At 38.8% G+C, this 11,178-nt stretch overlaps 2 protein-coding genes across 2 annotated transcripts; one reads left to right on the top strand and one right to left on the bottom strand.

The window, feature by feature from the left end:
- The first annotated feature begins 4,726 nt into the window (after positions 1 to 4,726).
- Positions 4,727 to 6,070, top strand: LOC136246805 (uncharacterized). The gene is made up of 3 exons (XM_066038369.1): positions 4,727 to 4,803; positions 4,857 to 5,009; positions 5,060 to 6,070. The coding sequence occupies exons 1-3, from the start codon at positions 4,744 to 4,746 to the stop codon at positions 6,068 to 6,070; spliced, it is 1,224 nt and encodes a 407-aa protein (XP_065894441.1). The 5' UTR covers positions 4,727 to 4,743.
- Positions 6,071 to 7,715: 1,645 nt separating this feature from the next.
- Positions 7,716 to 8,399, bottom strand: LOC136246798 (bifunctional 3'-5' exonuclease/ATP-dependent helicase WRN-like). Its single transcript, XM_066038360.1, has one exon. The coding sequence runs from the start codon at positions 8,397 to 8,399 to the stop codon at positions 7,716 to 7,718; it is 684 nt and encodes a 227-aa protein (XP_065894432.1).
- Positions 8,400 to 11,178: the final 2,779 nt, after the last annotated feature.

Here is an 11,178-nt window from a genome sequence, read left to right as displayed (position 1 = left end):
CATTTAATAACTCATGGATGTAATTACACACGATCTTGAAATTTGGCTCATTTTAGTACTGCTTGACCCGCTAAAAATATTTTTAAATCTTGTAGTTCAAATGTTTGACATAATATTTATGGGTAATCAAAATTTTCACAATGGGGAAGCCATATAAGTACAGTGTCCATTACAGTCCTTTCCTGTTTTTATAATGGAGCCAAACTGTACGTGTCTGTTGTTGACACCTTACCAATAAGCATCTGGTTGGCTGAAATGTTAACTCTGTTAAGAAAAGATTCACTTTGAATTTTTAGCTGTTTTTCAGGATTCAGCTCAATGCGAACATACTATAGTACCTGAGCATAGTGCATAGCACATAGGTGTACCATGCAATATGGCTCACTGGGTAAGTATAATCACTGATGGCTTGGTGTGTGTGTATGTGTGCCCATGCTGTCAACCTCCTACCTGGTAATGTACCTGCACCACTGAGGATCAGTCCTTGTGGTGTAGCTAATGACAGCAGCCCTGTCCCTGACCATATGGTGGAAGGGTCATGGTGCCGTAGAGTTGGCCTTGCAATCCAACAACAGGGCCATCCTATGCATACACTTCCTGCACTGCACACGCATACAAGTATCAATGTGGAATAAAATGTGGAACAAGCTCAGGCCCATGACCCATTCTCCTGCCATGAGGTCCTTCTAAATTATGAAGCTTGTAAATAACTAGGTTACTTAGCATCCCTTGACTAGGTGGGAATAATGCATCTTATGAGGGTATTGGGGGCCATCGGCCAAGATGAAGAAAATCGTGGGACAGGCAGTGAAGAAGTGTATAGGTGTGCGTTTGTGTTGAATATGTGTCCACATATTTTAACATTTCTTTACTAGATTTCCCAGAAGATTGTTCATCTCATCTGAGGGAGTGATCCTTGAAATTAAAACTGTGAAAATCCTGAAATGTTAATCTGAAAAAAGTGCATACCACGAGAGTTTGTATGTATACAGTACACTGGATCTATAGTGGTATGGCTATGTGGCTCTAGATCACATCAAGGAGAGCTCTACTAAACAGTACTGTGTGTATGTGCACATGCCAGTTTTTGTTACATTTTTGTTTGTAGATTGTTTGGTGCGTATAATACTATTGTGTTCATATGGAAACTGTAGTGACTACTATATAAGTGTGTTATATGTACTGTTGTCATCGTTCACAGTGAGTTATGTTTATATTCACATACACAACATAAAATCATACACTTAATGTACATAATAAGCAAAGCTTTCTACATGGCCTAACTGGATGTCTGCACATTTCACTTCTGTACTACTCAGGTACTTGGACTGGGTATGCAGACACATCGGCATACAAATATTATACAGCATGTTTATTGTTTTGCAATAAAATGTCCGCAAGCTGATGCTTGAATATACAATTAAGTGTTGGGACACAGAGTGTTTACGAGAGTGTTTTGTTTGAAGGATACAGAATATACATGTCTAGCAATATTTTTATCTAGCTGATGTACTTTAAATTAATTGTTAACACCATTGTAAGCATGAAAATTGATTAAAAACTAATGTTGTTGAATAATCCTTACCATACTTTGAACACCTATATAATTTGTCAGCAAAGTTCATTTGTGTGACTGCTCTCCAAGGATCCACATCAGCATGTGTGTAGTGTGGCACTGTGTGTGTGTAGTGTAGTGTAACCCATATAGATTTTCAATTTCAATAAACTAGTGAAATCTACTACTGAAAATATATTTGTTTAATCCATGCAATGATAAGGGATCTAGTGAAGTAAACTGTTGGTGAAATTCACTGATTTTTGCCACTCCTTTTAATCCAGTGAAAAACAATCCAGTGAAGTTCACTAACGTGTTTGTGAAATCACTAGTTTTGTCACTACCTTTAATCCAGTGAAAAAGGATTTAGTGAAGTTTACTATTGAGCTAGTGAAATTCACTAACTTTTGTCACTACGTTTGCTCCAGTGAAAAGGAAGTCAGTGACGTTCACTAAGATGGTAGAGAAAATCACTAACATTTTTGGTCACTACATGTACTCTAGTAAAAGGTCAGTGAAGGTCACTAACTGGTCACTACCAGGTTAGTGACCTTCACTAACAAAGTGTTTCACTACCTGGTAGTGTAACTAAAGTTAGTGACATTCACTAAGTCGTTTTTACTGTGTTCGGTTACAGCTTGTAGTTTCTTGGACGCACCCTTTTTTTACAGTTAATAGTTCGAGAAATGGCTGTTCTGATATGACCTTGCATGTGGATGAAGGTATGATGAACTGTAATGGATCATTTCATAAAACAAAAGTGCCACGCCCTATAAATTCAAGAGGTCTATATGGAGCTTCAAGCAATAATGTTTCCTTGCTACATAATAGTATTAGTAATAGTAAAGGCTTTACAGTGCAACACAATAGGGTACAATCACAGTATTAATTATTAGTTACTTAAGTTACACTGATGGTCTGCTAGCAACCTGTGCTAGCAGCCAAGTACAAAACAAAGTGTACATTAGTTAACTATTTATATTAAAATTAGGGGTAGTAGCAATATTACAACAATTATAGCAAGGGCAGCGGAAGTGATATGTACATGAATTGTTAGGGTTAAAGTGTTCAGCAAAATGGTTCCAGAGGTGATCGTAAATCAGTGACTTGATTGTGTTGAGGTGTAGATCAATGTTGATTGGGGGGAGAGCATTCCAAAGTCTAGAGAGTCGATTGAAATAAAAATTACGAATTTTATTGTTGTGTGAGTAATTGTGTAACAATTTGTGGGTTGTAGTTGATCTAGTCCTGCTGGTACTAAAAGATACATAATTGAAGATATTAAAGTGGAGATTTGGCTGCTTCAAAGATTTCACAAAGAAGAGAATATTATAAAAATCAAGCATATACATCAAAGGAAGGAGTTTCAATTTAAGCAAACGAAATTTGTAATCTGAAGTATAATCATTTAGAATATATTTTAGTGGCTCGCCTTTGTACTCTCTCAAGTATAGTAGTGTCTTTTATTAGATGTGGATTCTATAGTTATGAACAATAAGTAAGTTGTGAGCGGATAAGTGCTAAATATAGAGATCTTCTAGCTTCCACTGGCCCAGATCCACCAAATGTTCGTCTCAAGAATGCCAGTGATCTATATGCCTTGGAGCAGATCATGTTGTAGTGGTTATTCCAGGATAGATCACTTGACATTTGTATTCCAAGATCTCGATGTTCACTTAGATGTTGCAATATATTCGACTCTATGTGGTATGATGTTGATGACCTGTAGTTAAAGCTAAGAAACACACATTTTGAAATTCCAAAATAGAGTTCATTAGTAATACTCCAGTTGAAGAACGAGTCCAGATCCTTCTGTAAAAGCACACTGTCTGAAAGTTGAGATATGATTTTTAATAGCTTTGTGTCATCTGCAAACAGAAAAGGTTTTGAGGAAGTAACCTCTGATGGCAAATCATTCACATAGATTAAAAATAATAGAGGGCCAAAGATACTTCCTTGTGGAACCCCGGACAACACTGGTAAAGTGTCAGATAACGTGTTGGTGATACGTACACAGTGTCTACGATTGGTCAAGTAATTTTTGAACCATTGCCATAAACTCCCACTGATACCTATTTTCCACAATTTAGAAAGTAGTTGGCAATGTTGAACCATGTCAAAAGCCTTTTGAAAGTCAAGGTATATAACGTCAACTTGGTGACCAAGTGAAATTGCTTCGTAGATGTAGTTGAGGAATAATTAGTCTGGCGTAGACAGACCTTTTAAAAAATAAAAGGTCTGGTCTGCGTAGCATCGGGCACTCGTGCACCTGATTTACGGTATTACATCATGTCTTGTATCATATTCTATGTGTTTCGCGTTATCAATAATGTATCAATTATGGCTTCCAATACAATCATTTTCTGTTTAGGATGTGGCAGCAATATAACGAATCAAAAAGGAGACCGGTTGATTCGGACACCATCATCACGGCACATTTTACCTGTTTGGAGTTTGCTAATGAGGGAAGAGCTAAACACCTGCTCAGCTTCAGTAACTGCCCAGTCGATGGCTGTAAACATCGGGAAAATGTGCCGAAAGTGCTTCAACACGCTTGAAAGAGCATCCAAGTTGTGGCAGACTCTTACAACTGGCATTGCTAAAGCAGCAGATGCGTATGTTCCACATAATGCTCCCCTTGCTACCGTTCCTGGTACCTGTGATGCTCCACCTACACCTAAACGACCCAGATTATCAGATTGGCAAGAAGGGCAGTCACCAGTAGTCAAGGTTAGAAAATAAGCTGATATTATCTAATTGTAAGCCCTCTTTGTTTGATTTTTCAGGTTCAAATAAGGTATCGTCGTAATAAGTTTCGGAATCATATCTTAACACCCTCCAGGAAAGCCATGGGCAAGGCCGTTGCTAGGCCAAGTAAACTGACAATAGCCCGGGACTGCTTGAATGATCACACTATACGATGTTACATTATGACTATCTTGTCTAGAAACATTCGTTTTGAGATGCACAAGATGTGTGCTGAAAAAACCAATTCTGTTCTTAAACAAGAAGCTCCTGAAATATTGTAAGATTTTTGCTGGGACAGTTTGCTTACAGAAGTCCGAACCCATGCACCCACCTTGCTTTATTTTTTGAATGCTTGCACACAAACCCAAAAAAATCGCTCTAACCGAGAATCTACCATTGGGATGTGTATAGCCATGCTTTTTAAGTACCACTATAACAAGATGTCCTCGGTGCAAAAGATTGTTGCTTTAATTCTTTATGCTGGTCGTTCAAGCAAACAGGTATGTCATTAAATAAGATCATACCTTCTTGTATATTTTTGTACATGTATTAGGTGTTTCAGCGCTTGCAGAAGATCAATGTCTGCATATCTCACCAAACCCTAAATTCTATCATTTCAAAAGTGGGACTAAAGTTTGATAGCAAGGTTATTCAGTGGAGAGACTTACTTCTTGGCGAGTTGAATGTTCCTGATGTTCCTGGACAGGTATTAATGGTGGTGTTTGCTGAAGTCCTAACATTAATAGTTTACTATAGATTGATAACCAAGTACAGGATGGGCTATCCCATGTTCCATGTATCGAGATGGAATATCCCGACTCAGATAATTCTAATGAATCGTCAACTCATTCAGAGTCATCCTTTAGCTCTCCACCAGTTTCACCATTGATGTCAAAAGGTGAGTTGACTGATTCTGAAAATGAAGAAGAGTCTGAATACCCAGATTCAGAAAGTTCTGAGTGGTCGACTGAAAGCTTATCATGCTCAGAATCTCCCAGCCTTGTTGCCCCATGTTTTTCTCCATTAACACCATCGAACAGACAAAGTAATCTTGAAGATGGGGTAACTGCAATTGCCTGCCCTGTAGCTGAATCACCTCAACATTTACAGATTCCAGTGATTCTGTCTCATCAACTGCCATTTGAATCACCTCAATGTTTACAGATTCCAGCAGTTCCGTCTCATCAACTGCCAGCTGAATCACCTCAACGTTTACAGATTCCAGCGGTTCCGTCTCATCAACTGCCAGCTGAATCACCTCAACATTTACAGATTCCAGCGGTTCTGTCTCAACAACTGCCAGCTGAAAATATTATACCAACCAGTTTTGAATCTCCTGTTATTACGACTTACAAGTTGGTGGGAGATAACATTGACTTCTCAGTTAAGGCTCGGTACAGTCGCAGTGATAGCCCTAAAGATCAGTCTGTCCACTATTTTCATTATATGGCTGTGCGTGATCGAACTGACTTTAGTGACTATTCTAGTGAAAAGGCTGACACTTGTTTGAATAGTGCAGACAAAATGGCGAAGTTTCTCTTGCCAACCAAAGAATGTGATGACCAGCTGACTAATCATCTTGCTGTTCTGGTGTCTCGGATCACAGTGTCACACATGCCTTATTTTCGTTTCGCCTTTTCTGATGTTGTTTCCTGGCACATTGACCATCCATACTATGAAGACATGAGTAAAATGCCTGAAGTGGTAAGCATATTGTGCACTTTTTTTGTTAAACGAATTAGAAGGTTTTGTTGTAGACCCCATTAGGTGTACTGCTTTTCAATGAAAACAAAGGGGATGAGATGATCAAGATATTGTCCCATGTTCACCAGTTTGTGCCAGTGGTGGAACATGAACGTGAAGTGGATGTTGGGAATGAAAAGAGTGTTTCACAGCCAGTTTCTAGGCTCCACTCGCTGTTGTTTGGTGGTGACCAATTGACGGCTGCTTGTGTGAGAGGTGCCCAAGAGGCAAAGTCCAACTCTGTGACTTCATCCAAGAGATTTGATGGACTCATTCCTGTAATAGAGGACTGGCACACGGAAGTCATCCTGGTTGAGGTTATTGGTCATGGCTAACTATTATTTTTTTACCTTTTTTGTTTTCTCAGGTTATTTGGAAATATTTTTATGATACTGATTCTGCTGGAGAGCACTGCACTCTTTATCAAATGTGAAACCTAATCAACCAGCAGAATGTTGGGAAATTGCCAAAACACTGCTTCAATGCCTGTAATGATTTTCTGAACATAACAATTACAGGACACATATTGAGTGCTGCATTGAAAACATTTGGAATGACAACACTGGATAGTCAACCATCCAAAGACATCATTCCTTGCCCAGAAAATACATGGACACAAATTGATACTGAATGAAAATCTTTGTTGGAGCAGTTGAGCAAAAGTGTTGTGGAGAAATACATCAACCATTTCTTTAACTCAGCAGTTTCTTTAAGTGGCGATCGTGTACATGATTACACAAACTACCTGATGAGCATAGGCTGTATGTACATGCTATTCAGAGATGCAGCAATAAAGGAGGGTGATGGCAGTAGAGTGCTCTTATACTACTGTTACCTCCTGCCACTTTTCATCAATGCTGGACGTCGTAACTATGCAAATGAAAGCCTGAACTTACTTTGTCAGTATTACTTTGATTTGCCACCTAGAATGGCCCAGCAGTTGATATGGTGCAGATTTATCAACACTGCTGGTGTAAAAGGAAGGAGTATACCTTCTGATCAACACCTGGAGCACCTGAATAAAGTTTTAAAGGGAACCATACAAGGGCTCAAACAAAAGTGCTGAAGGTATTGTCAGACGTAGCAAAGCACTAGGTGTGATGAACGAAATACTGTCAAGGTTTGATGAGAGTAATAAAGTTAGTTCGTTGAGTGGGGCCCATGGTGTGCCTGAACACAAGAAGGAACTTGAATTAATAATCAAAGAGTTACAGGAGCACAAAGTATTTGAAGTTATACAGAGACGGAAACATCTTTCATTTGACAAACCTGTCAGTGTTGGACATATGAAGCCAGTCTCGGAGATACTTTCTTGGGTTACAGATCATCTTACAAGTCGTTACTATAAGAAAAATAACCAACCTCATTTAATATATCAACTGTTTTAGTGCTTAAACTTTTACTGTGGCTGTTGTCTAGTGTGGCTTAGCTGACCATTTTTTTAGAAGGGTTGGCTATGTCAGGCTATTTGCTTCAAATTTTAATAGATTTTTCAAAAATTTGATGTTTGTGGTTATTTATTATGCTGGCTTTAATATACGCTGTGTGAGGGGTTAGTTCCACTATCCTTGAAAATCATTAAAACAGTTTAAGTAAACGTAAAACAAAAACGAACTACAAAACTATTACAGAAATTTATATTATTTAATAAGAGTTGACTAAATTCACATCAGAGTATATATCTAAATACTAAATTGTTGGAGTTCTTCACATTGCATACATCACAGCACAGACAAAGAGTGCTTTTAATGGGGTTGTATCCTTCAAAATTTTGAAAAAGACGGTCCCTTCTGCAAGTACTGCTTGTAATGTAATTTCGCATGCTTGGATCAATGTGGATCATTCTAATCTCTTTGATGAGCATTAAAAGTGCAAGTGACTTGTCACCATCTCGGCCTACCCGACCAGTTTCCTGAATGTAGCATTCTATATCTTCAGGTGGGCCAACGTGAAACACTTGGTGAACATCATTACAATCAATACCCATCCCGAATGCCACAGTAGCAATAACAACTCTCAGATGTGAGGGCTTTGTGAATGACTTTAAAATGTGCTCCTTTATTTCAACATCCACTGAACTATGGAACATATCCACAAGCCTGAATTCAGGCAAATCTGGAGCATCCACTGGTTCAGTAAACTGCTTGCCAAGGCAATATCGCAAATGTCGATAAATACGGCCACACTCAGGTAAACGTTGGCAATAAATGATGGTACGTGGAAACTCTCCTCTCTGCTTCAACAATCCACTGACCAAAGGTGAGAATGCTTCTTGTATGTTGTCAAACTTTTTGATCATAAAAGTTATGTTCAGTTTGGATGGTGACACTGCAATGACTTCAGGACTTTTCATTCCTAAAATAACAATAACCTCTTCTCGAAGTGACTTCGTTGCTGTTGCTGTTAAGCACATCATGTGCACTGATGGTGGTATCAAGCTCCGTACTTCAACAATCCTTTACATTACTTTCCTAAAACTATTTCCCCTATGTGCAATAAAGACAAAACACAATGTAATTATGCTTCAAAATTTACCTTATGCATTGTTTAGTGTATTTGTACACTATGTAAATATCCACCATCTTTATTTTATTTATTAAGGCTTTACAGCACAAGTGCTGAAGGTCTGTACGACACCTGGTCCTACAGCCTGTTTATATCACTTCACCATTGCATACAAAAGGCACTATTCGACACATAACTAGCAGGATTACTTGATGGATCGGGACAGTAGAAATAATTTATTATGGTGGTGGGATTGTCTGTGCAACACAAAAGTCTCTTACCATTTCTTGACAGTATGTGCCTCATTGATAACTAAGGCACACATATTTGAAGCATAAACATCCGACTTAAGCAAACAATGCCAGTGCTTATTTAACAGCAACATCTCTGGAGTGAAGAAAACTAGTTTATAAGCTCCAGCTTTTACTCCTTTAAGTACAACTTCACTGTTTTGGTCTCCACTGACAAAAGCTGCAGCTAAGCCTCTCTTGTTAAAAATGTCGGTCTAGTAATTAAAATGTATTATCACATTCCTGCCATGCAATTATCTAACCTGATCTTTCATAATGGATACCAGAGGGCTAATCACCACTACTATAGAGCGATCAGTGCCAAGGACAGCATCAAAAACAAGTGGCAAACACGCATAGCACAGTGTTTTTCCGAATCCAGTAGGCAGAACAGTAAATACATCTTTCCCAAAGAGAAACTGATTAATACCTGTTGCCTGCTCCTGTTTCAAGCTGGCGTACCCCAAAAAATTGGCTGCTGCTTTAGAGCACGTATCGATATTACCACCAGTGGCGTAGCCAGGAAAAATTTTCTACCAAGGCAAAGTTTATACATTGAGTCATTGACCTAATTGAGAGGGTCTAGCTCTGCTTCTGACTCAACTGATTCACAAATACTTTCAAGTATGGTTGGTACAGCATTTGCAGGTTAACTATCTGGTTGGATGGAAGAAAGACTCTGAGCATTTTTCTACAAGTCATAAGTAATGCTCCAGCTTAGTTAATGCTACGGTATACCATGCTTCAACTATTAAACTATAGTTTAGTTGCATTCAACACAACTTACTCTGGAGATATTTTGCATGGTCAGGTCATCCATGAACTACAATGGAGGTCATAAGTCATGCACACTATACTTTTTGTTGATGTGTTGTATAAGTCAATGATTATCTCTTTCATGTGATGCTCAACTGCATGTGCTAAGCATGTCAAGCTAGGGAGTCTGGGGACATGCTCCCTCAAGGAAAATTTTGAAAATAATTATATGCTTTGAAATGACATGTGGAGGCTATATTTTTGATTGTAACTGCTAATGCATATGATGTGCATGATCAATTGGCTCAATGCAATACCATGCAGTTGACTCATTAGAACTTTTGAATGAAAAGTAATTATAATGCAAAGATAATTAACATAAATGTAAATGGTTTAGATCAAGCACTGTAATGAGAACAATGGCTATAATCTGTACTGAATGCTCTATTAGAGTACATTACGATGACTGCTCTATTAGAGTATCTCGATCTTTTTACAACTGTAGTTGAAAAGTGATCCAGCACCGTGTCACCATGGGCTCCAGCCCTGCTTATAGCACTTCAGCCATAGATTCTATTATGTGTGGTACAGTAATGCTGTCTAGTAACGTTTGAGTAGAAAATCCAGGGTGCCAAAACTCCTCAGTCGCAAAACTCAGACCTGCTCAGCCTGTTGTTGAGCATTTTTACCGAGGCAGCTGCCTCGGTTGCCTCAATGGTAGCTACGCCACTGACCACGGGAGGTAGTCATGTTCAGAATTGTTGGACTCATGAAACAATTTCGTGCGAATTATGCGTTAATTATCAATGCTGCAATCTGATTGGTTTTACAGGATTCTCGTAATTGTGCACGAGTGCCCGATGCTACGCAGACCAGACCTTTTATTTTTTAAAAGGTCTGTCTACGCCAGACTAAGGAATAATAGGAGCTGTTGAGTTGTGGATCTACCCTGAATAAAGCCAAATTGAACGGAGGAAATTGTCCTGAGCATGATCTATCTCTCGTACGAAATCTTTTTGCCCCACAATTCACGTGGTCATTTTTTTGTAAAATAAAAGTGCCACGCCCTAAACTAGGTCTATATAGGACAGCATACTGCATCACAGACTCACAATAGCCAATATGATATTCCTGGTCTACTATATGTTTGTAGTAGTACTACTACTAATACAGCTTCTTTTTTATACTACTGTCATAAATACTGTGCCTCGCTTAGACAGATACGTGCGTTTCCTCGCTATATTAAGTGGCTTGTTCTGGATGATCAAACCAAGGCATGAAAATCCGTTTTGTACTGATAATAAGTGGGGTAAACCCAAGCCACTAGTGAAAGATCGAAAGAAAAGGGAGGAAGTCTTCAAGCAGCCGTTTAGCGAAGAAAAGATCCCCGATAATTTAGACGCGATTGTTATTGGAAGTGGAATTGGCGGGCTCACAGTTGCGGCTATTCTCAGCAGAGCAGGAAAGCGTGTCCTCGTCTTGGAACAGCATGACCAGGCTGGTGGTTGTTGTCACACTTTCATTTACAGGAACTACGAATTTGATATTGGTATTCACTATGTTGGCGGAATGAGCAATAGC

This window comes from Dysidea avara, chromosome 1, assembly GCF_963678975.1.
Source record: "Dysidea avara chromosome 1, odDysAvar1.4, whole genome shotgun sequence".
Lineage (NCBI taxonomy): Eukaryota > Metazoa > Porifera > Demospongiae > Dictyoceratida > Dysideidae > Dysidea > Dysidea avara.
Note: the sequence above shows the minus strand (reverse complement) of the source record. Positions and strands in the feature narration are given on the sequence as shown.